Source organism: Lingula anatina, chromosome 4 (assembly GCF_051362555.1).
Source record: "Lingula anatina isolate TDL-2025a chromosome 4, LinAna3.0, whole genome shotgun sequence".
NCBI lineage: Eukaryota > Metazoa > Brachiopoda > Lingulata > Lingulida > Lingulidae > Lingula > Lingula anatina.
In genome coordinates, this window is record NC_141770.1 from 14,196,064 (window position 1) to 14,222,424 (window position 26,361).

Here is a 26,361-nt window from a genome sequence, read left to right on the forward strand (position 1 = left end):
AGGGTACAGGACTCCCTGTCCTTCAGGATATGTTGCTGCAATTAAACCAAAACAACCCAGTTCCACTAATGGAAGTCATCGATGAAAACCTGAACAAGATGAAATAAAGGAATACTCTGGGAACCACTTGACCATTATTTGATAGGCGGCACCTGAGGAACAATTTTAGGTTGCACTTTGAGGTTGCTGGTTCACACAGAGCACTTTTAACAGCAGATAACTTACAGAACCAAGGGAATGAGCAGCTACTTTGGTCATCAAAATCGCCATATTTGAACCACATAGACAATATGTGGGTAGGTCATTACTCACCGTATGAACGGCCTGCATGTCCTACAACGAAACGAAACCAAGTTTTAGCCGTTGCGTGGGATTTTATTCCAGATTTAACTCTAAAAACCCATCCTAAGGAATGCCTTGCCGCTTGAAAGCTCTGGTAGCAGCAAGATGAGGTCAGGCGTAACAGCGACCATTGCTGTGACAAGACACTGACATGAGGGGCCTTTGTGGGCGTGTAACTCTTTTAAAGACGATAATTTGGAAAATATGGAGATCCAAATTATCGCTTTCAATGGTTGTCGAATGACCTAAAATAGGCAATGTATTTTTGTTTGCTTCACTGGCGAATTCAATTTATGAACTGATGTCACAATGACGTCGAACAGATTATCAAAAGTTTTTAAAACACGATTTTAATCCTTATTTTCATTTATCAGTCAGCAAAATAGGGAAAAAACTGATTAATTATGATTTGGAGAAAATATTCCATATTAAATGTCAAGTCTGTATAAAATCAACAGTTAGTCTTTAAAGAAAAATCCCTGACCCCCTTTGTTAGTACTTTGTTCAAGTGTTATTATACCATTAAAGGCATATTTATAGCCGTCCAGGTTCCTGAGAAAATCAGGAAACCGAAAAATTAAGTTTTTTGCCCCCAAAATCCGAAAACTACGCCAAACGATGAACTTGGAGCTGTGTTTCAAGCACGAGTAGATGTTTTGAAGATACATTAAATGAATGCAATTTAAAACTTCCCACTGTTGTAACTGATGTAGCTTCCATTCCTGCTTGTTTGCAATTATTACCTGGGAAATATTCCACGTAGCCATTGGTTCCACTGATTCCTGACCCCTTTGCACTATTTCCCGCTAAAATACCGAGCAACGGCCATACGTAGACGTGAAAAAGGTGCGTCTTCTCTTTATCAACAACGAGAGTCCCTTTGTTGGAACTGTTAACCCGTTTAAAGTCGAAATCAATTAGATGACTCTCTTACGATGTTCTATATACTGTATATTAGTAAATTCTTCTTGACGTCATTGTTACTGTCATGAATATTTATGACCCGATGCAACACCCGTATGTCAATCAAAAATAGGTTACAACAAATTATATTGTATTGTAACATAGCCAGAACTTCATAGTAGGCTATGAGCCAGACCCCGGATTTTTTTAGCCCCCCGGCACCAAAAAAATGGAGGAATTTTCATAGTGGTTATTAGTGAGGCCGTTGTCTCCAATATTCAAATATGTGGGATAACCTTCTCAATCATGTAGTTTTTTATCTTCCATTACACCTTATATAGCCCCACCCCACCTGGAGCAAATGCTTTTTTCAAATGGTGGTACGGGAGAGGAAATGTTTACGATACCAATATGGTAAAAGATATATCAATGAATTATATATCATTACGGAGGCAAGGGATAGGACAATCAATATCATCAGTCAACGTGTGAGTCTAGGGTCATTGCTAATGGGTCAAATGTAAAAAGAGGTCAATGTTAATGGATTTTTGTCATAAAGTAAAACCAAAAGTTCTTTTAAAATTGTTTGAGTAATAAATTGGTATCACTCAAACATTTTATTACTCAAACAATAAAGTGCTCGTCAATTCAGTGAACACAATGAATTGTTTTCCATTTAAGCAATATGAAGAAATTGCTTAAACATTTATTTTAAAAACTGGCAATGCATATAATGTAAGTCACTGTCTAGGAAAAAAAAGTTGACCAGAAAAAGTATATATTATTTTACCGAAGACTTTTAAAAACATCTGGGTCGGCTTTCACAAAACGGGGAAAGAAAAATGAAATGAATAAATACATGTAATTAAATGAAATAAATGAATATTTAAATGAATCAAAAATAAATAAAACAAAATCAAGTTATGACAGCACAAATTAGTAGAATAAATACACATAAAATACAACAAAATGATATAGTTAAAACACATCAAAGTTATGGCGGCTCATTTAAGTACGAATTATGTCCCGTAAGACGTGTACTTTTAATTTCGAACGATTGCAAGGTCAGTCAAAGGACAAATAATATTTCACTTCATCACAAACAAGTCTGCGTTTTATGGTATACAGTTTAAGTGTTTTAATTCAGAAAAGAAGAACAACAAATAACATTAAACAATACAAAATAATGCCTTCCATTCGTTATGTCAAAATGATTTCATGAGTCCATTCGCAATCCATACAACTTTATTACCTGTTGATATAACACGATTAAGTCTGAAACACAGAATTATATTAATAGTACAATTTCAGAAAGTCCTTGACCACGGCTGTCAAAGCTACCACGTAGGTGGCACGTTCGGATGTACGCAAGGCATACGGTGATTCAATCTGTATGGCATCAATGGCGCCACCATTACGCGAACCATACGTCTTAACTGTGTAGCCCCCACTGTAGAAGTTCCCTGATCCGGGTGACATGTTTCCCGGGGATGGAACAACCTTGTACCCGTGACTACTCAGTAAACCGCCGAAACTGTTGTTACCACGTAGAAGGGCGTCAAAATTCATGCTTGTACTGTGTCTGTTGTACAAGGAACGGATGGAAGAAAGTGCGGGTTTGAGATCGTCCGTATTTAGACGACTTTTGCTTATCAAGTAGCCCAGTTCAATCCACTTCTCAGGGTGGCTTTGCCCGTGAATGTCAAGGAGCAGCCCCGCACCAGTGATGTGGGCACGTGCGTCGGTGATAAATTTGTGATATTCGTTATATGCTGTCACGGCAGCTGAAACGTTGAATGCTGCCTCCTCAGTGTCTCGATTGGGGTCCAATTTTCCTGAAAATTAACGAGGTCCATTACTCTTATAAAGTAGGGGTATATTCATATTTGCTTGTCGATGACATAATACATCACATGTATTTTCATAAATTAAATTATGACGCATTTAAATATTAAAGTTACTCACGCAGAAAGGACTTGCGAACTGTATAATATAATAAATTTTTTCAAATATCATACGTCAAATATAAAAAAAAATCTTTCGCTAGTAATTAAACAACTCGTGGTCACTTTGTCAATATATTGGCATCCAAGCTAAAAATAACAAGGCAATAACACTTAACACAATATTATACGGTATTTTGGACACGGAAACGTTGTTGGGAAATTCGAATCAAGTTTCTCGAACGTTGCCAATACGAAACAGTTCGACCGGAACCGCTGTGACAATGTTGTATAGGAGGCAATAGAATAATTTGCAGTACAGCCTCCTTCTATATATCAAAGTTGGATGCATACTTCTATTTAGATGATTAACGATCAAATGTGGGCGCTTTCCCGTCTGAGTCTCCAAGGCTGCAGTGAGTTCTGTAGCCAGTTCCTTAGTTTTGGTGTCTCTAAGAGTCTTGGCGGTACATTGGGAGTTCATAGAACCACAAGTATGGGTCCATATGCAGGCTGCTCCTGACAAACATCCTTTCGTTCTATCAGGTATGCTGATAGGTTCGAGATAGCCTCCATGTGAGGCTGTGATAATAACCTTGGAATCCGCCGTACCTGGAAATTAAAAGATAATTCTGTTCATTCATATCTCCTGAAACATAGTGGAATTTATATAGCGTTTCTGTTAATTAATAGGTTACAAACAAAATTTCCTCTGGGTAAGAACAACAACATCAATACTGATAAAAAAGCCTCTTCAACATAAGACGCACGACATATACTGCACATGTCCCTGTCCTGAATCGTGATGATGTGAAAAATATAGTCCAGTTAGTTGTGATAAGAATACTATACGAAACGCTGTATACCTCACTAAATGAAGACGTCATCCGGATAATATTCTTTATTGTTAAAACACGCCTTTCAGTTGGTCAATTTGACCACAGGGGTGGAAATCTAGAATTATCATCATACTTCCAATCTCTTGGTTAAATGTTGAACCATTTACATATTTTGTTTGTTTAAACAACTGGAAAACTGGAAATTGCTGTTATTGTCCTCACGAAATCACACAAATTTTTTGAGTTGCCTTATCAAAAACATGCCCCTTAGTCACAGCTTGGCGTAAATAAAGGTACACAAAAGAATGAAATAAATAAATGAAATGAATGGCAAAATTGAGTTTTTACTGAAATTTAATTTTACCCAATCACATAAAAAGGATCTGAACTGAAAAAAATTATCCAGAGCTGGTTATTCGATCCGCTTCCCATATCTATTCTCTTATATTCTATTATGTTCTACTCTATACAAGCTTTAAATGTCGGTTGCGTTTATTACCTGGGAAGTACTCCACGTAGCCATTCGTTCCACTGATTCCTGACCCCTTTGCACTATTTCCCGCTAAAATACCGAGCAACGGCCACACGTAGACGTGAAAAAGGTGCATCTTCTCTTTATCAACAACAAGAGTCCCTGTGTTGGAAGTGAAAACCCGTTAATATCAAACTAAGCCAGATGACTATCTTTTGGTGTTCTAATTATCTTAGAGCGCATTCAGAACAGATGATCCGCGGACTAAATGATCCGCCCATTAAATATGGCCGACCCCATTAATGTCGCTAATTCCCTAATGCCCCCTCCCCCTTCCTCCACACACGTCGTTGATGCAGGGGTCTAGTAATTAAACCTCGGAGCCGAGATTAAACCCGTTTTTAAAATGGCGCGTGTGGAGGCGGAGAGACCATCAGCGAATTAGCTGCATCGCTTTTTAAGTGGGGTCCGCCTTATTAAGTCTCCAGATCGGTTAGTCCGCGGACCATCTGTTCTGAATGCGTTCTTACTAAATTGTTCTTGATGACATCACTGTAATAGTCATGAATATTGATGGCCCAATCCTACCAAGGGGCATGATTAAGATAAGGCAACCCCCCTTAAACAGGTGTGTTATTTCGTGAAGGAAATTGTAGTGATTTTTTGTTATCCAGTTGTTTATATAGACAAATATGTGAATAGTTGAATACTAAACCAAGAGATTATAAGTGTGATGACACTTCTAGATTTTCCTCTACAATAACCCGCTAACATGGTGATCAACGGCCACACATAGACTTGAATAAGGTGCGTCTTCACTTTATCAATAACGACACTCCCTCCGTTGGAAGTGTTAACCCGTCTAATGTCAAATTCAATTAGGTTACTGTGGTTTGGTGTTCTCTTTATATTAATAGATTAATTTTCCCATTTTGTCTATCTAGGACGATTCCCGTATCACGAGTTTTGTATACATCCACTTTCATTTTATTTTAGGATGATTGATATTGATAGAATGATGCATCGATAACTTACGTATGAGTATGATATGGACGTATTACTCTGTTCAATGCATTCTACAGAGTGTCGCCCGACTTTCAGTCTTTTAATCTCAGTGCCGCTTTCTTTAAGGCCGATACGCCGTCGATATAGGTGCACCCTCCCCCCCCCCTCCCCCCAACGTTTTAGCACCTACGTGGTCAGAATTATTAGGAAACTTCAAATTCATAAAAGTGAATTAAACTAAACTATAAACATCTTCACTATAGTTATGCCTCCTGAAATCATCCAGGGTGTGCTAGTAGTCTGTCACAAAAATTTTGTATCGGCCAAGCTGCAATTTTGTATAATATTTTAGTAGCCCCTGATTTCAGAGGATACATCACTATCACCGCTTGTCCACCGAACAGTGACCGTTACAATGAAAAAGTGAAAAAAAAAATTCAAAGATGGCTATGGGCCCTAGGTTAGCATACAGTGTACTGACCATAGGCCTGTTCTATAAACATCAGGGGAAAACTAATCAACAGTGACATTACTTGCACATGTATAATAAAAGGCAGCACAAATGCTCCAGAAATGAGAAAATGTGAAATTATACTGCATCATTAATTGTCTTATTACAACATAATTGATTTAGTAATTGGCCAGACGTGTATGAGCAGATGCGAGCATCCAGAATTTCTCTCGGTAAGTGGTAATATTACCTATGAATGTATTCTGTTCAGCAAATAGCACGTGTATTTAAAGGGATAATAACTCTTCGTATGAGATCTATATTTCACAATAAAAACATTGTAAACAACTCATAGAAATATAATTTATTCTGCTTTACCACATTAACAGCAGTTATAGCTATTATTCTGATATCTGAGCTTGTCATCAGACCACGTAACATCCCTTGTGTATGTCAAGATAACATGTAACACGATGCTTTAATAAAAGTTGATGTACGTTTTAATGGGAAAGAAGCGTGCACTGGCTGACATATATACCAAGTGCATTATGCAGTTTAATTGTAATACATTGATTCCCCTTTATTTCATCTTGACATATGCGTGTATTTATAGTACTCACTGACTAAGTTAAACGTATTTTAGGGAGTGTAACACTCCTGTGCTCGCTCGCAACGTGATGGCTTCATAATGACCTTTGTATCTTTGTAAACCAACAGCTGTTTCTATGTCATCTGTGTCATGGCCACTACATATCCGATGTATCAATTGAATAAAGTCGGCCAGTCAAACACTTGAAAAAAGAAGAACCACCAATAAAATTTTCTTTTTGACTGATATACAGTAACTGTTTGCCTCAGATAATACGGATAATACGCGATTGCCATCATTGACCCTATGCTGGAAAGTGCCCAATATAAAATTGGTCCATTTTCAAACCAGAGCTGAAAAGATGAAAATATGACGTGAACTGAGTTTATTGGATGAGAAATATCAGCAGATTAAGAATATCTCGATGTCAAGCTCTTAGATTATTCCGAAGTGTAAACTGTTGGTCACTGTCGCAGAACCGAACACGACAAGACCACGAACGTTACAGATATGGCGTCTCTCTCCTTGATTTTATTAACGATTGTCCCCCTTATTTTGTTCTCCAACGCAACAACCAAAGAAGATTTCAACAAGTTACTCGAGTTGTCCGAGTTAAAAGTACTGAACAGTAAACTAAGAGAGAAACTGGTGGCCGAGTGTAAACACCTTGGCCAAGATATACTCATAGGCAGACGGCAACTACCAGTTGGACATTTAGACTTGGATCTTGAGCTTCAACGAGAGCTGTTCGAACATTTAAAACAGGTATGCGAACCTATCGTTTATCGTTCCATCTTTTTCTGTGATAAAAATAGTTCTTAAATTCATATATATTTGAAAAAAAAAAGATTAACCTTTTGACGTTCTGAAAAGATCTAAGTTCTAGCTGACTTTGATGACCTTCAGCATAAAGGGCAATCGTCCCATAGCCAAACATTCAAAAAGGGCACGGTGAACGTATCAGAGTTTTGTTGTTTGAAATATTCCACATGTTTACCGAAATACGTTCGCTAAGATTAATTGATGACTGACTAACCTTACAACCCATATGGAGAGGCGCGATAGTTACAGTTTAAGACATGTTGTATGATGCTGCCTGGTACTGAACTGTGGATCAAAAGAATTCTAGTGTTTTGGAATATACACAAGCCGTAAACTGAAGCAAACTTCCTATTTTACAGCTCTATCTGCAATGCAAATCAACGACCGGCAGTACGAAACCCTTGCAAACTGTGACAGCAAAACCAATTACACATACTTGGCCGCCTAAAACGACAACAACAACATCAACATCAACATCAACAACGACAATAAGGACATCCACCGCGTTTATTCCAGTCCAATATTCAACAACGCCAGGTAACGTTTTTGATGTTTTACTTCCCTCTTTCTTTCTTTATTCATTTCCGTCTTTGTTTTGATAACGACTTTCAATTTTCATCGGAGATTAAGGTTACTATTACTTTTTATGAGTATTGTATGTTTTAATTGGCAGTGACTCAAGAGCTCACTCAATATATTTTACTGTTATTGACTTTTTATATATTACCCATGGAAAGAATCCAATGGATGCAAACACTGCGTTATAAGTTCCTGTTTATTTGAACGGTGTCTTTCTGTCTTTTTTAATCAATTTGTAAAGCACAAAATGTGCATTAAGAAAAATGTTTGTAGGATTTGCACTACATCATTTCAAAATTACATGTGCATGGTATACCGCAATATTGTTGAAAATTATCTGAAAATCGCTTGCTGTTATTTTCAGGTCCACGTTGTCCTCCGGGCTTTGAAAGGTTAAACTCTAGTTGTTATCTGTATAATAACAGTGCGTCAATGACATGGGAAGAAGCAAAACAGTTTTGCGAACAGCAGAGAGGGTATTTAGCAGAAATTGGATCAGAGGCTGAGCAAAGGGTTGTCGAGGGTATTCTCCAACGTAATGGTGAGTTCGAGAGTCAATCAACAACTTATAAAATGATATATTTAAACAAGTTCTGAATTTTTTCTTTAGTTTATATGATTGTTAAATTTTCGCTTTATGGAAAGTATTTATACCATTAAATTCCCTTGAGCTTACCCATCAGGGGTCTATGAAGACCCAAATAAATAAATTGAGTTATTACTAAACATTAAAGTAAACATTAAAGTACATATCCTTATTATTTTCATCCTTTAAGATAATCTAGCTCACCTTCAATAATTGTTACGTGGCTAAATGGGTAGGTGTGATCTCTTCTCACAAAGCTCCTTCAAACGGCACCATTCCAATTACATTTCAAATTTCAATTATTTTAAAAATAAAAAATATATCGTTACATTTTCTCTTTTGGATCTAGCTTGAGACGTCCTCACCAGACGACTTCGCCAGGGTTGGACATGGTAGCTTTCAGAACAGAACTGGAAAGGCGAAATGGTAACTTGGCCTCTCGCTATAAGTAATTACTAGTGTCTATCTCTTATTACGTCTTCCTTGTGTTGCAGGTTCTAAGGTCGACGATGTAATCTGGATGGGAGGACGAAAGGTGAACGGCGTTTTTAAGTGGGTACATAGCGGAAAGGACGTCGAGGATGGTTACACAAATTGGGCTCCACACGAACCGTACTTTGGTGAATACATGTTAGTGTATGGAATCAAATACCGATATCTTGGGCCGTTGTTTAAATGGGCAGATTGTCGCAGTCCTTGCGACAGCAAATCGGATTTCGCATTGTGTGAAAGTGATTTCGAGTAAATAAATTCTCCGGTAGTTCAAAGGGTGTGCTACTGTTGCCGAGGTCCAATTGCATTATTAATTGTTAAATTAAAAGTGTTGTTGGTGTTTTTTTTTTAATTTTGATTATAGACTTTGCCAGACATGAGGGGATAAGACATGTCTTCACACGACCAAATTATATAGCGCATTTTATTGACATCATAATCGAACACACAAAATACATACCCGGTCTCACTAGAAACTCTAAAGGAACTGAATGGTGCATATCCTTCCGAAAACTTGCCCAGCTGATGATTTCTTTATAAAAATATACAAATTGGTACTTCATTTAATTTTTGTAAATATCGAGCTTTTTAAAAAAATGCGTCCTTTCTTTCAAACGTCTGGAAGTAAATGAGCAACGCGGTCACGTTGCTGAGGTCACATTTACAGTAAAAACCAAAGAACAAAAAAGGCACAAAAGGTAAAAGAGAAAGAACACAACATACTTCATGATGTACATACAGCAGTTTTCTCCCAGCAGTGAAAACACCGGATGAAACGCATAATAGGGACTTTTTAAAAAAGACTCGAAGACAGCATATCAACTAGTGCATGGGAGGATATACCATATACCAGATAGCAAGGGAAGCGCAAAATGTCACCTGTTAAGTGATATAGATGTGAATTGACAGCTGTTCTCGGCGCACCATGTCTCGCGACTGTAAGGTATCTAGTGACTGGATTATAGCTGTATATACCATGATTAACAACGAACCATGATTAACAACGTTCAGTATTAAACATGCTACTTCTTCCGTTTATTTCATTTGTCTCATTCTTGTTGTCGTCAAATGCAGCTGCTACTTCTGGTGGTGATTTCGAAGTGATGCTTGAGATATAGAAGTTGAAGGTCTGCAGTTCATGACCATATTAAAATACATTAATGTTTAATTCGTTTCAAAAATATTGAAAAGTAATGTCACACATGGATCCTAGAGAAAGTCAGTTCAAAAGTTTAACAGTTAATCAAGAAATTGATTTTTCCACAAATTTAGTAATTATAAATATTTTTCTGAATTACCAATAACTCTAATACAGGACCAAAAAGAATATTTAGAACAGTCTTCCAATTCCATTTCATTTAGACCAGTCCCTGCTGATTGGCCGTCGCCAATTAGGAACCAGGTATATGGATACGAGCTTGAACTCCAAAACGAATTTTTCCAACATCTAAAGCAGGTGCAGATGACTTATGACTAAGGCAGTGTCCTTATGTTACAATGCAAAACAACGTCGCGCATTAAGGGCAATTTTTTATGGGCATTGCGTCTGCGGCTAATACTGTCGATCTCGCGGTCTAGCAATACACGAAAGTTGAAGTAAAAAATCAAGAGCATTCTCAATCTTTTTTTTTTTTTTTTTCACGAACAGTTCTTTAATAACGACCTCGTCTGCATCAGATGTAATATATAGGTTCAAAATGTGTGTAAAACTACATTTCAACCTCTTGCTCACTCCAACAGCTCTCCACGCAAGGTATTGAGAAGACCAGAGGAAATGCGTCATTACCATTAAAAGCAGCAAATTCTCCATGGCCTCCAGTAGCAGCAACAACAACAGCAACGACAAGCCGTCGACTACGACGTCGAAACCAAATCTTCCACAACGACTGGTAATTTCATTCTTTTATTCATTCATATTTTGTTTTCTGTAATGATTCAGCCACGCACGCTGAAAACAAAGCGGCAATCAGTGTAGCAAAGCTGCTGTTTCGAAATAGCTGTACCCGATTATACTAGGCATTTTGACCAATGGTCTTAGAAAGTATGACCAGGGTCTTTAATTAGGAATATGTATTTTTTCTGAAAGACCTTCATGTGACATTGTTTGCTTTTAAGCTCCCAGTTGCCCGCCGAATTTTGAAAAGCTCTCCTTTGGTTGCTATATGTATGATAACAGCGCGACAGTGAGTTTGGTATCAGCAAAACGGTTTTCCGAGAGAGTTGTCGAAGGCATTATCAATCGCAATGGCCAGTTAGGACATTTTAAGCAACAAGTAAAAGAAAATTTTTCTCGCGACATCGTTGACAGCTTTGCAATAAATTGTTTTGGTTGCAGCTTAACATCATAACATAAAATTCTGATTATATTCATAAATGATAATTACTCTATTTATGAATTTGTAATTAATCTACCTCTGTCAAAGGGTAAATTTGCTACGTATTGCTTATTAAGAATACATCGAGAAATGGCCTTTAAAGAACCAGTGTTTTTATCCAGACTATTGTATTCTGTGCGGAGATTCCAGAAAAAAGCTGCACTTCAACTGATTTCTCAAGTTTTTTTCGTTACACACTGAATTTTTTTTACCTTACATAAGATACTTTTTCAATTTGATTTGCATTTGTTTATTTAAAAATACGTAACTGTCTGTTTTATCTAGTTAGGAACCGTTTTCAATTAAATTCACTTTTGAACAATCCGACTTTTCGGGTGCAAACATTATTATTATTATTATTATTATTATTATTATTATTATTATTATAGGTTCAAGCAATGACCGGTACGTTTGGTTGGTCGGGCACCTGGTGAACGGCGTACTTCAATGGACCCACAGCGGACGGGCCATAGAACGTGGTTATACATACAGGGTACCAAGACAGCCTGGCAGTGATGCTTACTTGATATTACCCGCATTTCATTATACTAAAACTCCCCTCTTAAATAAATGGGCAGATTTCAATGGCGACAGTGGTGTGAAAGTGGTCCCAAATAAATAGATTCATCAGTGACGTCCAATTTAACATAAATTGAACAGTTGCAATTGACTTTGTGGATTATTATAAATTGCAAATGAATGAATGTATGAATAATAAAAAATAATTTGTTAATAGTTGGACATTGAGAGGATAAAGGTTAACCGCACAAACGAACCGAATATGTATAGAAGTTCAATTGAAAAAGAGAATGGGAAAATCAGTCTTAAATATAGGTAAAATAGATTTATAAATGTATATAATTAATGAATGAAGTAAGTATTTAAAAAAAAAACAAATATATTTGGATTCTTTCCATTTATTCATATATTCGGATCAACATATTCATTAAACCATGGGAAATTAAAGGCTACTAACTGTTTTAATAGTCGTGCTGTAATAAAGAATGACACATGTTTTTGCTGCTATCTATTTCTTTCTGTTCGTTGTACTCTTTAACTTCTTTATCTGCACGCTCTGGCTCACTGTCAGGTAAGTTGCGTATTATTTGACTATAAAATCATTCCATTAAATTAAAAAATAATATTAATCAATGTTCATTACTATATACACCTCTTTATCAAATAAAATTGGTCCTCGAATTTAACATAACGATATACATCTTTTCCACTGTAACCTTGACATGTATAAAACACAGACAATTATGCACATAATAGAAACTAATGGAGAAAGAAATTAACAATATAAAGCAATTATTTCTCAAAACTCATCAAGGGATTTAAAATAAGGACGACTTTGTCATTAACCTTCGTAGCAATTACTTAAACTATGAGCATGCTAATAAGCATAGGCTTAATTAAATAACATTTGTAAGAAAAAATAGTGTATATTCAATTTTAGCAATAATAATAATAATAATGTTCAAACGTCAAAGCAACAACAGTTCATATAAAATCCGTTCATCTCAGTCCAATACAAAAACATTCATTTGGACTCAATTTTCTGACACTTTCTATTTTTCAAAAAGAGTTAGTAATTCATATACTGTCGTACAAACATCATGAATAATATTTCTCTTTAACTTTATTAAACCATTTAAAACTTATGCCTTATTAGCAATTCTCGCATGAGTATCAAGTTACTATTTTTTGCCATAGAATCCAAGGTTTATTCTGTGAAAGTATGAAAAAATACTAAATATTGAACAAAATTTCAGTTTGTTAAATGATAACAAAATTATAATAATTGTGATCATAATTTTCCTTTTTACAGAAATGCTCCCAAAATTAACGTTAAAACGCACACCGTGTGGTTTACTTAACAAAATTAGCCTTTACTGGTTCGTGCCAACCAAACAATAAGCTTTTAAGCTGTACCTTCAACATTCATAAAATCATAACCTGAAGTCCCTTGAATATACCATAAATAAAAAAAACAAAACAAAACAAAACAGAAACCGAGGACCTATTTTAAATGTAACGTTTTACGTGAAATTTTGATCGTCAACAATTTCCTAAGTTGCCTATTATTTTTAGAACTCTTGTTCATTTTACGAAATATCTAAAATAAAGGACAAAAAGAGAAGAAAAGAGAAAAAATTAATGCATCAATTCATACCATAACAAAAGTTATGAAAGAATTTGGATCATCAAGCATATTTCCATTTCCAGCAGGTTGAATAAGTAATGGAATTTCAAATCATTGCCGCAGCTATGCGAAGATATGTTTCACCACAAAGAAACCGGAAGTATAGAACAAGACTTTGAAGGAGTACACCGTGACAGGTACCACCCCATAACCTGAGTCGACACAGAGACATTGAATAAGACTGCGTTCCCATAAACCCGTCGTTCTAGCTGGATCGATCTAACTTCCAGGGGCTTTTCTTTTTAATGCTTGCAGTGTAATCAGCTTAATTGTATCGAGTAAATGGGGGGGGGGGGGGGGGGGGGGGGTCATTGACTACCGTCGAGGATGTGAATCGATTAGTAAATATTTATGAAAGCTTCTCTTAAGAGTCTTTTAAGCCAGGCTGTCGGAATACAAGTACAAGCCATGTAGATTCATAAAATCCACACCCGCCACTAAACCAGACTAACGAAAACATCAGTAGAGATAATCCATCTCACGACTATTCATGAAACACTGAAGAAAGACCAACTTACAGGAAAGCACAGTTTGCTTTAACAAAATTAGGTACAGAGGAATCTCTAAGTTATCTTGAAAGTCGGTGTTGGACGGTGCTACCTTAACTGGAGATGCAAATGTGACCATCGAGCCTTACAAGAATATACGGCACGCAGGAATCAGTACGATTCCCTATAAAAACTGGGCCTCTAAGATAGAAAGACAGAGACCCCGGGAGATCGTCGTGACAGTTCCTGCCTGCGTGCCAGTTTGTAGCCCGTCGGTGAATAAAGATCTACATGAGCTACAATTGAAGTCGTTCCGTGTTTTCAAGCTGCTACCCGCTCAGAACTAAGTAACCAACCGGATTTCACAATCAAACTGATTTAGGTGACATAAAAAAAGTTCAAACTAGATACAGACTAGTGTTTCTGTGGAATGTAATTAGTGACCATTGTAGAATACCAAAGAAATTTCATTCAAGTGGCATGTAACGAGATTGTTACTTAATTAGTGCTGAATTACAATATAGAAAGAGGAAAGTATGATAAAAGGATGTATCAAAAGAAGGGAAATCAGAGAATAAATAGAAATGATCTGCTCGGAATATACAATGTGTCTCACTTTAAAGTAAATCTGTTTAAAAAAATGTGACGTATGCAATGGAAACTTGATCAGCATTTTGGGAAGATAAAAGAAAGACCCGTTCTTTGGGCTGGACACCTTTTTCATTAGATTGCTCCTCTATTTCACTATTGTCTCATAAGAACCACCTGTATCGTCCGAGAAAAACCGAACTACAGGGAAAGAAGACTTATTCAGAAGGCGTACTCAGTTGTACCTGACATCTATCATCTAATAAAACTTGCTTGCCTGGATTGAAGAAATATCAGGACTTTGTTGTTCTTTGCCTACCTCATAACCCCCGTGTGACGGATCCCGAAGGACAATAAAACGCAATAAACAAAGAAGAAACCCACAAATAACCCCCCCCCCGTGACAAAAACAAACGATAGACAAATGTATGGTGTGTAACAAAGAAAGACTTTTGAAAAAAAGTGTATATGGTATAACAATACATGTCTTTAAGTCCAAAATGACTGATACCAGTCATTTTGAGAGGGGAAAGGGAGGACTGTAAGGGACGCGGTGGCGCCCCTTAGCATGTCCCACGCCCCTAGGATGTCGCGGCGCCCCTTAGCATGTGCCACGCCCCTAGGATGTCGCGGCGCCCGCGCCTACACTAGAAAGACTTATTATAAGGTCGTATTTAAATGAGACATGAAGGTAGATATAAAGGGAACAGGTGGTGGGTAGAGAGGGAGACTTAGGCATCGGCCTCCTTCGACGGCCACTTCATCCACTCTGCTTTGGACCACCACCAAGACAACATCATGAATGTACTCGTTCTGTCATCAGACAACGTGACTAGACCTGTTGATTCTCTGCGACAGAGAAAGGACTCCCCGTGGGTTCCTCGAGGTACCATCATTCAAGGGCACCAGGCAACACCAGTGTGCAACACCACTCTGGAAGAGGCGCTGCCAGCCACAAGAGCGATTGCTCCAACACTACTGATTCTATAAGGTTGGATGGGCACCTTACCCAACCCGACCTCGGAGGTTGGCTGTCTCCTTCATCTGCTGTTCAGGGCACTAGGGACGATGGCTGCACATACTACACGGCAGAAGGCAAGGGTGGTCATTCTACCCTCTGTGCGCCTTAACTCCCCAGATCACGTGCGACAACTTATGAGGGCGGCTAATTTAATGCGGGACGTGGTCATTGTACGCCCGCGTTCCTTGGTTCCTTCGTGGTTCCGTTCTAGGGACCCGGAGGAAGTGGCCTTCCAATGTAGGGACGTGATGGCCGCCGCCCTACGTTTCCCACCTCCGCCACCCCAGGCGCGACTTCCGGCTGCAGCTAGAAGACGCACACCCAGAGGAACTCGAGACGACCCTCTCCTTGTCCCGTCCGAAGAAGAGTTAATTCACGATAAGGCGTCGTCCCCACCATCAACCTCAAGCAGATGGGCCAGACCAATGGGTGAACCTCAGCGGCCGGAACCTAACGCTCGCCCAGCGGGATTGTCCGATGAAGATTCTGACTTAGAAGAAGCTTACGAGCAAATCTAAATACACAAAATGAAAATAGAAGGCATGATTCCTATTCCCCTTTTTGGTAAAACAGAAAAATAAAAATAAAAAAAATTACGTCTGAAGATATCACCTGGTGTTGTGTGGACGTCAGAGTGCCAGCAACGACGAGAGCACGAGAGGGAGACTGATGACTGAGGACGGCCGGGTCAATCAGAGCCTAGATCGAGGGAACGATTGGGTCACTGTCTTACCGTAGCGCTGTGCCTACCTAAGCTAGATGTCCCGGTATATGTAACGGGTTAAAGAAATAAACAGTATTAATAGGGAAACCTATCGTATACTGTTGCTTCATTCTTATACTGTTGTCCTCAGAAAACCGCGCGCACACGCAATACCACCGGCACCATCCCCGCTACATAGATTTAGACCGATAAAAGAATAATTGCGGAACGAAGAAAATGGGAATAACTTCTATCACAGTGGTTTTATCTATTTGTCATAATTATTTAATTTATGCATGATGATTTAAAGAATTAAATGAAGAAGGACAGGAATGTTGTCATTGTAAGGGACGCGTGACTTGTGTGAAAAATAAAAAGCTATATGATCTACGATTAAAGTTGTTCTTCATTTTTTTAGAGCCGCGGTTCCATAAAAAGTAGTAACCAACAAGGTTACAAGGTAGTGGAGAACACAGCTGATTCCTCCTCCCGCAGCTGAGACGACATCAACGTGCCCGCACGTTCTCCAGGCCCAAAAATTATTGGTCGCCGCCATCCGCAAACACGATACACAAACGACTCGGTGGACTTCAATGGCGTAACCCCCCCCACCCCCCCCCCCCCCCCCTTTGTTAGATAAAGTATAAGGTAGAGAAAGTATTACATGGTCGGTATTGAAAGACCACGTTCAAAGATCGTTTCTTTCCTGCAACGAAAATGAAAGACTTAAGACCTTTGTCATCCATTTTTACCCAGTGGTGTAGTAGTCTGGGGCGATGCCTCACATCCACCTTGGCCAAGACAGCACGTGTGTCATCCAAGAGACCGGGCAAAAACTGGACAACACCATCAGCGAATACTAAACAAATAAAAAGTGAGCGAAGCAACGTAAAAAGAGGGAATCACTAGATGCAGTTTGAATTTCTTCCAGATATGCGAAGGCACACGAAGGTAATTGAATCAATGAAAGGCGTCAAAAACATCTACAATAAGAAAGAAAAGGAAAGCTACATTCGAGGGGAAATGAGGAAGGGAGAGAGAGAGAGTGGAATTTAGACGTACAGACGGGAACACGTAGTGGATTAAACTATAACACGCTAGTGTTACACACTTCGTCTCTGTTTTTAAATCAAACTAAAATTACGGAAAGGGAATTTAACACGGTAGTGTTTAGTCAGGTGCAATTAGTCCTTTGCTTGTATATATAAGGAGCTTTTGTCCCATCTCTGCCACAACTTCTTGTTGCTATATCACGGGAACCACACGCCTCCGACTCGCAGCTATGGACACCTTGATACTTGGGGATTCCGACCTCCGAAGGCTCGTGCGAGCTATTGACCGTGAGGAGGTCCCGGAACTGGTGAATGCCGGTACGGTACGCTATCGGCCGGCGCCCCAAGGCCTTACACAGGAGGCCTTGGAGGACCTTACTGGTACGGTGTTGCAGGCTGGCCCGCATCTGTTACTCTTGGTAGAGTGGCGACCGATAGACAGAGGAACCAGGTCAGTCGCCTTGTTATTGGCAACTCTGTTCACAATGATGCGGACCATGAGCATGCCGCTGCCGAATCAAGTAGCTCGCGTCGTTATCCTGCCTTCACCTGCATGTGATCAGGCAACTAGGGACGAACTACTGCGGGCGCAATCTGCCTTCCATGGCCTAGTAGTGCGGTCCCCGCTCTGCCGCCCAGGCGTCCCTGCGGCGCTTCTGGGAGGCTTGCAGGCTGCCATCGATGCTGCGACCATGGTCCCACGAAACCGACGTCCTTTGTCCCGGTCCCGGAGTTCGTGGCCAACTACAAGACGCATGCTTACCAGACCATCCCTTTCGCGACCGCCCCCGTCGGATAGCGCAGATGAAATGTGGGATTAAATTAAGCTCCTTCCTTTTTTTTGAATAAATTGGCTGCGCTTGCCATTTGAAGTTCACCACTCTTGTTGTATTTCTTTCTTTATAGTTTTTGTTTTTCCTAGGGTTCTTAGTTTTGGCCGGAGGCCAAACTTCTCGCGGACGGAAGGTCATATAACACGGTAGTGTTAAATAATTTGTTTCTGTCTTTAAGTCGCATTCACAATCACGGAAGAGAAACCAAAATTAGAAACAAAAGTCCCGGTAAAGTAATAAATTTAGATAATTGAAGGTACGCCCCTTTTGGTTGACAGAAAAGGGAGACCCGGTGACAATCCTAAAATCGTAGAGGTACTTAAGCCTCAATATTTCCATTTGGTTCTTTTGATCTCTTCCACCAAAAAAACAGGGGATAATTTCGCTAAAGACAGTCCCAGGTCCGAGCGTTATATAACCTTCCAACCCGGAGAATATATCCATATGCAGGGCAACAGTAACAAGTATAGGAGTTTCTGTATTTAGTTTTAATGATCGACTGTTTAGATCGGATACAGTTATTTACGTTTACTAATAGTTTACGGCACGCAGGAATCAGTACGATTCCCTATAAAAACTGGGCCTCTAAGATAGAAAGACAGAGACCCCGGGAGATCGTCGTGACAGTTCCTGCCTGCGTGTCAGTTTGTAGCCCGTCAGTGAATAAAGATCTACATGAGCTACAATTGAAGTCGTTCCGTGTTTTCAAGCTGCTACCCGCTCAGAACTAAGTAACCAACCGGGTTACACAATCATACTGATTTAGGTGACATAAAAAAGTTCAAACTAGATACAGACTAGTGTTTCTGTGGAATGTAATTAGTGACCATTGTAGAATACCAAAGAAATTTCATTCAAGTGGCATGTAACGAGATTGTTACTTAATTAGTGCTGAATTACAATATAGAAAGAGGAAAGTATGATAAAAGGATGCATCAAAAGAAGGGAAATCAGAGAATAAATAGAAATGATCTGCTCGGAATATACAATGTGCCTCACTTCAAAGTAAATCTGTTTAAAAAAATGTGACGTATGCAATGGAAACTTGATCAGCATTTTGGGAAGATAAAAGAAAGACCCGCTCTTTGGGCTGGACACCTTTTTCATTAGGTTGCTCCTCTATTTCACTATTGTCTCATAAGAACCACCTGTATCGTCCGAGAAGAACCGAACTACAGGGAAAGAAGACTTATTCAGAAGGCGTACTCAGTTGTACCTGACATCTATCATCTAATAAAACTTGCTTGCCTGGATTGAAGAAATATCAGGACTTTGTTGTTCTTTGCCTACCTTATAACCCCCGTGTGACGGATCCCGAAGGACAATAAAACGCAATAAACAAAGAAGAAACCCACAAATAACCCCCCTCAGACAACGTCACTAGACCTTTTGATTTTCTGCGACAGAGGACTCCCCGTGGGTTCTTCGAGGTACCATCATTCAAGGGCACCAGGTAACACCAGTGTGCAACACCACTCTGGAAGAGGCGCTGCCAGCCATTAGAGCGATTGCTTCAACACTACTGATTCTATATGGTTGGATGGGCACCTTACCCAATCCGACCTCGGAGGTTGGCTATCTCCTTCATCTGCTGTTCAGGGTACTAAGGAAGACGGCTGCACCTACTACACGGCAGAAGGCGAAGGTGGTCATTCTACCCTCTGTGCGCCTTAACTCCCCAGATCACGTGCGACAACTTATGAGGGCGGCTAATTTAATGCGGGACGTGGTCATTGTACGCCCGCGTTCCTTGGTTCCTTCGTGGTTCCGTTCTAGGGACCCGGAGGAAGTGGCCTTCCAATGTAGGGACGTGATGGCCGCCGCCCTACGTTTCCCACCTCTGCCACCCCAGGTGCGACTTCCGGCTGCAGCTAGAAGACGCACACCCAGAGGAACTCGAGACGACCCTCTCCTTGTCCCGTCCGAAGAAGAATTAATTCACGATGAGGCGTCGTCCCCACCATCAACCTCAAGCAGATGGGCCAGACCAATGGGAGAACCTCAGCGGCTGGAGCCTAACGCTCGCCCAGCGGGATTGTCCGATGAAGATTCTGACTTAGAAGAAGCTTACGAGCAAATCTAAATACACAAAATGAAAATAGAAGGAATGATTCCTATTCCCCTTTTTGGTAAAACAGAAAAAAAAAAATAAAAAAATTTACGTCTGAAGATATCACCTGGTGTTGTGTGGACGTCAGAGTGCCAGCAACGACGAGAGCATGAGAGGGTCACTGTCTTACCGTAGCGCTGTGTACTACCTAAGCTAGATGTCCCTGTATATGTAACGGGTTAGAGAAATAAAACTGTATTAATAGGGAAACCTATCTTATACTGTTGTTCTCACAAAACCGCGCGCACACGCAATACCACCGGCACCATCCCCGCTACATACATGTAGATTTAGACCGATAAAAGAATAATTGCGGAACGAAGAAAATGGGAATAACTTCTATCACAGTGGTTTTATCTATTTGTCATAAAGATTTAATTTATGCATGATGATTTAAAGAATTAAATGAAGAAGGATGGGAATGTTGTCATTGTAAGGGACGCGGGACGTGTGTGAAAAATAAAAAGCTATATGATCTACGATTTAAGTTGTTCTTCATTTTTTTCGAGCCGCGGTTCCATAAAAAGTAGTAAGACAGCACGTGTGTCATCCAAGAGACCGGGCAACTACTGGACAACACCATCAGCGAATACTAAACAAATAAAAAGTGAGCGAAGCAACGTAAAAAGCGGGAATCACTAGATGCAGTTTGAATTTCTATCATGCTCACTAAAGACATATTAGATCAAGATGGTAACCTAGATATACAGCAACCGTATGCATAGATTAACTTTAATTATATTCATGGTTTATACAGTAACCGTATAGGCCTACATAGATTAACTTTGATTATATTCATGGTCTAAAACCATGGCTATATATGTATATCCTTATTGTCTCTAAATCATGGATTGTGCTCATGCTGGCTAAATGAACAATTGTCTTCTGTCTCATAATGAATTATGTATACTTCTATCTTAAATGCCCTATTGTGGCTCTACCCTGTATATGAGGCCCAGTAAGCTCAAGGGTCAGTAGAGAGAAAGAACAGAAATAATAAAGGTTGCCGTCTGGATCTAGTTGGCTGTTGTCGTCATTTTATAAATATCCCGTGAACATCACAGTGGTGGAAAGCCTGGGCATAATGTCTAAACAAGTCTCTCCAGGAGGAAGAACCAGGTTTCAGACGGCAGCCTCATCAGATGTAAGCCTTAGTGCATCAAGCAGCAGCGCCAGTGGAACCAGCAGTGTCAGTGGGACCAGCAGCTTGGCTGTTGTCTTCATTTATAAATATCCCGTGAACATCACATTTCTTCCAGATATGCGAAGGCACACGAAGGTATCTGAATCAATGAAAGGCGTCAAAAACATCTACAATAAGAAAGAAAAGGAAAGCTACATTCGAGGGGAAATGAGGGAGGGAGAAAGAGAGAGTGGGGTTTAGACGTACAGACGGGAACACGTAGTGGATTAATCCCGAAGAACAATAGAACATCTATTAGAAAAACAAAGTAAGAAACAAAACCCCGTGACATCTTTGGTGGAGTGCCGAGATCCATGAGTACACCTAAATGGTGGGGCACTCCAGCGCAGAATACAAGGTTAAAACAGCAGCGGCCAAGGAAAAGACGACCATGTCCCGCTCTAAGTTAACGCAACGAAGGGCTTGGATGAGGTCGGACTCGATGCCGCAACCCCCACCTGGGAAACCTGCCGAGAAGACGAACCCATTTTTCAAGGCCCCATGACCATCTGCGTGCAAAATGAATATATAGAGTTGCCAGAATATTTAGCGATAGGATTAATATGTCATTCCCCCCTCATAGAACAATTTCTCAATGTTCAACATTATAACGATCAATGGACCCTTAGCTTACGCGACTTAATTACCTGAGATATTCCCTTCTTGATAGCCGGTGAATACCATTTTGCATACCCTAGTGTGGACCTAGCCCGGTACTAAGGGCTAAACCTCAGCTTCTGATGTTGGGGGGCTGGCGACCCGCTACCATAGGCACACCTGCCGTGGGAGAGTTATTGCGCCTCCTGTTCGCAATGGTAGAAACAATGGCGCCACCAGTCCCAGACCAACAAGCCAGGGTGGTCGTCATACCAGATGCCTCCTGCCACATGGCAACCAGACGGGAACTGAACAGAGCCCAGTCCTGTTTCGCGGGCCTAAAAGCACGCCCGCCTTTGTACAGACCAGGATCGCCCCCGGTGATCATGGGGGACCTATACACGGCGGTGGTGGCGATTACACACACGCGGCCACCGCCGGGGCGCATGTTCCCGTCACACCCAGTACCAGCGGCCACTAGCCATCATCCTCCCACCATGGATGCCACGACCAGACCACTGCGGACGGATTCCAGCAGCCCCCTTCGCTTGCGTCCACCGCCGTCTGATTCGGAGGAAGAATGGGATTAACAGAAGAAAATAACCTTACCAAGGACTTGTCAATATCGCAGCCTATGAGGCACGCAGGATTGAGAACGACTCCCTATAAAAAGAGGGCTCCTCAGATAGAGAGACAGAGACCCCGGGAGATCGTCGTGACTGTCCCTGCCTGTGTGCCAGTGTATGCCTGTGTATGAGGAATAAAATCGTCATGAACCACATCTGAAGTTGTGTGATTTCAAGCCGTCGCTCTCATAAAAATAAGTAACCAACCAAGGTTACAGATATAAAGTAACGGGTGCCGAAACTTGGCACACCGTATCTAAAATTTTTCAAAGGAAACAGAAATTGAATGAACCCGTTTTAAATTATATAGCAGCAATGAGAAAAGATGCTGAGCGTGTGCATTTAGAAGACAAGACTACTATAATTGCTATATTAAATGGACTATTACCTCAGATAAGACCCTTTGTTTAACAGCACGATCCTAAAAATTTTGAATCTTTGATTAATCATGCAAAAGCTGCTGAAAATGCAGTTCAACCTAATTCTAATGAATCATTGGACTCGTTGGCATTTATGAATGCTCAAATCAATGCATTGGGTATTAAGATGGATTCTATTTTACAGAAATCTAAATCTTCCCCAAAAAATGGCCCAAAATAAGCTAACCCAGCATGAGGCATGGACCCAATCAGGTCCTAAACATGGAGAGCTGATGTTTACCGGAACGATGGTCATACACTTATATCTCCAAATAGTTTATTTACCGGAACACTTGGCCTCCAACCTAATGCACCACTCACCATTAATCGAACAATTTGTAAGCATTGGTAATTATAATCCAAAATGGACCATTAAATTACCGCATGATATTATTTCTATAGAAATACTTTATTTATTAGCGGGAGAATATCAATACCGTTTTGATGGTATTGATTTGAATACCTTACTAGCTGCATCACATTTCTTAATCATCCCCCAATCCTTTTTGGCCCCAATTATTCACCATTGGCCGCGGAATAATTTGACAAATATTTATACGGCTATTTGTAATGCTTTCAATCTTTATGATTTCCCTGTGATCGCCCAGGCTCTTTGTGCTACATTGGATATTTCCCTTTCCCAACAAAATGCGTTATGTTCGGAAACTGACTTTCAAAAATTTTTATAATTTGATCACAGTTTTGGACCAAAGTGATCATTTATCTACCCTTTCCCCCTCCTTATCGGATCCAGCTATCCAACATTATCCCCCATGTTCTTGTAGCACGTGTCGGCGTGCAAAAGCCATTTTTCATTCAGACCTAGCGGAGGAACGTAGTCATGCTGCAATGGCAATGTTTCCTTCGCAATTAAAAAAGCAAGTCAAGAGAGTAAGAGAGTAAGAGAGTAAGCTGCTTGGAGTTATATATTTGGCACCTTTAAAAGGAAATTTGGAAATAGAATTTACATAAGACGCATCACGTGAAAGTTGGGGTTTGGCTATCGTTTGGGCGTGATAGTCAAAAGGGTGTAAAAAGAGACCACTGGCTCTATTTTAACACTTACTTACTTACTTACTCGCTTACTTACTATTTATTTATTCGCTACATTTCTTCGTGGGATTTAACGTAGTGTCGGCTACAGTGCTCTTCAGACTGTTTATTTCAAATAGCTACTTTCTAGGCAGTTGCTACTAGATTGGAGTGTATTGACCAATTGTTTCCTTCACGAAATGAAAAACTTTACGGGAAAATCAGTGACTTGTCCTTCCTTGATTATCACCGGGATAGAGAGATTAATAACGGGAAATAGACCCCCACGCACACATACAACAAACTCTGTTGATAACTATATATTTAGCCGCCTATAATGCGTTTCACCTATATGATTTTACCCCAGTTGGCACCCGAGAAAACTGCGGTGATATATGTATGGCAATGGACGGAAAATCCTACAGAACACGGGATAAAGCGGTTACCGGACTAAAGAAAGAGTATAACACGGTGTAAAATATCACTTTGGGTATTTAGTATAATTGCTAAGAAAAAACGGGTACTTTATAACTGGTAAGAATAATTAAAACCATATTCATATTCAAAGATAAGCTTAAAAAGGGGCAGTCAATAGACATTCAGGAATGATCGTGACCGGGGCACTTGGCACGAGGTGGGAGATATAACTTGGAAATGGCCTTTGAAGGCTAGGGAGGATTATGTGTGATCCAGGAAACACGGTGACTGAGTTGGGACAGAGCCCGAGACAAAGGGACTTAGAAAAAAAACTATGAAGCAGGAATTGCCTTTCTGCAATGCTATTTATATCAATGGCATTTAAGACCTAGAAAAAAAACGGTAAAAGATGAGCTTAAATGCTCGAAGTTCAAATCTGACAGAATGCTGCATGTAGAACAAAAGGACTAACAGATATTTGACTTTATTCTTGCAAAAGCTGAAAAACTAAAAAAATCAGAAAGAAGAATTATGTGAAACTTATAAAACTACTCACTTGAAAATTGTCTCTGAAGACAACAGACTGAGAGGAATGCTGGGTACAGAAAAGATGAAAAAGGACACGTCAAAAACTGAAAATATTAAGCTAAGACGAAACCATAAGAGTAGATCGAGTTTCAGGGGAAAGTCTGGACATGAGACAGAAGATATTGGCACAACTACCAGAATTGTCTGTTTGGTACAAGTACCAATATTGAAGGACAGCCGATAGGGCTGAATTAGCCACTGGGCCAGAGGGTAACCAAAACCAAAACTAACACGTCAATTCTTGTACACCACTAAATCTTGATCAAATTATAGCAACAGCCTTTCAGGACAGCACGTTCGCTGTTTCCCAAAACTTACGAACTTTGGTGCAGACCGTGTAAACACCACGTGAATACAATACAAACAAAAACAAACCGTGAACTAGTTCATACTCATAAGCAAGTGACATTCCAGAATGACACCAAAAGACAGAGCCAAAAAAGGTACAGATCACCCGCCAGGATACATACGGACGAAGGGACACGCAATGGACAGAGGAGGCCTTCAGAGCAAGAGAAGCGGCTATGCATGACGTGCGGTAAGTGGGTCTTTCATTTACCTAGAAGTTGTCTGTTTGGTACAACTAGCAGTATTGTCTGTTTGATACAACTACCAGTAAAGACTCGTTTGTTTTAATGCTAATTGACAGGTTAACAGCCCTACATTTTACAGCATGATATTGAACTTCTAGCGAAAACTGCTGTACCTGAGGAAATTATGTATAGTATTCCTGCTTTCTAACAATCATCTTCTAACAATAATATTAACTATGACCTTTCTTTTGCAAACCTTTGGAAAATATATGTATAATGTCCCTTCTTAAAATATGTAATACAGCACACTTATTATGTACTTGTAATAACACCGATGCTCTATTCTATCCCAAGTGAAATCATGACATACACCACGCTAATACACAGTCACAAATCTACTTCATAAAAACATTTTCCAAAAGAACTTAAAAAACAAAATAATAAAAGAACAATTAATACAAAAATTCCGATCCACCTGATTTTGTAAATTCACCTGCAATTCATCTTCATTCAACTTGTTTTCTTTCTTCTTTAGAAATAGCCGAAGCAGAATGTATGCGATCTTCT

The 26,361-nt window shown here is 39.8% G+C and overlaps 2 protein-coding genes and 1 long non-coding RNA gene across 4 annotated transcripts; 2 read left to right on the forward strand and 1 right to left on the reverse strand.

The window, feature by feature from the left end:
- Positions 1-1,816: 1,816 nt before the first annotated feature.
- LOC106161962 (uncharacterized) lies at positions 1,817-9,031 on the reverse strand. 2 transcript variants are annotated; one of them, XM_087010367.1, is made up of 4 exons: positions 8,736-9,031; positions 4,527-4,661; positions 3,543-3,800; positions 1,817-3,080 (listed from the first exon to the last, which is right to left on the reverse strand). In XM_087010367.1, the coding sequence occupies exons 2-4, from the start codon at positions 4,633-4,635 to the stop codon at positions 2,539-2,541; spliced, it is 909 nt and encodes a 302-aa protein (XP_086866493.1). In that variant the 5' UTR covers positions 4,636-4,661; positions 8,736-9,031; the 3' UTR covers positions 1,817-2,538. The 2 variants fall into 2 exon arrangements, with proteins under 2 accessions (XP_086866493.1, XP_013394496.2); XM_013539042.2 differs by lacking the exon at positions 8,736-9,031 and having other exon boundaries at positions 4,527-4,754.
- LOC147762338 (uncharacterized) lies at positions 6,773-9,298 on the forward strand. Its single transcript, XM_087010368.1, has 4 exons — positions 6,773-7,309; positions 7,726-7,903; positions 8,310-8,486; positions 9,026-9,298. Exons 1-4 carry the CDS (start codon positions 7,055-7,057, stop codon positions 9,274-9,276), a joined length of 861 nt encoding a protein of 286 aa, XP_086866494.1. The 5' UTR covers positions 6,773-7,054; the 3' UTR covers positions 9,277-9,298.
- A 1,372-nt stretch (positions 9,299-10,670) lies between these two features.
- On the forward strand, positions 10,671-11,989 carry LOC147762339 (uncharacterized). The gene is made up of 2 exons (XR_015333743.1): positions 10,671-10,912; positions 11,788-11,989. It is a non-coding gene; the product is annotated as an uncharacterized LOC147762339 (long non-coding RNA).
- The last annotated feature ends 14,372 nt before the right edge of the window (positions 11,990-26,361 follow it).

What these genes read in the sequence shown, in the direction of transcription:
- LOC106161962 (XM_087010367.1), bottom strand. Translation starts at nt 4,635, where the DNA reads ATGCACCTTTTTCACGTCTACGTGTGGCCGTTGCTCGGTATTTTAGCG. An exon ending in CTACGTGGAGTACTTCCCAG is followed by an intron (nt 3,801 to 4,526) that starts GTAATAAACGCA and finishes TTTAATTTCCAG; the next exon opens with GTACGGCGGATTCCAAGGTT. An exon ending in CGTTAATCATCTAAATAGAA is followed by an intron (nt 3,081 to 3,542) that starts GTATGCATCCAA and finishes GTTAATTTTCAG; the next exon opens with GAAAATTGGACCCCAATCGA.
- LOC147762338 (XM_087010368.1), top strand. Translation starts at nt 7,055, where the DNA reads ATGGCGTCTCTCTCCTTGATTTTATTAACGATTGTCCCCCTTATTTTG. An exon ending in TGTTCGAACATTTAAAACAG is followed by an intron (nt 7,310 to 7,725) that starts GTATGCGAACCT and finishes CCTATTTTACAG; the next exon opens with CTCTATCTGCAATGCAAATC. An exon ending in GGGTATTCTCCAACGTAATG is followed by an intron (nt 8,487 to 9,025) that starts GTGAGTTCGAGA and finishes CTTGTGTTGCAG; the next exon opens with GTTCTAAGGTCGACGATGTA.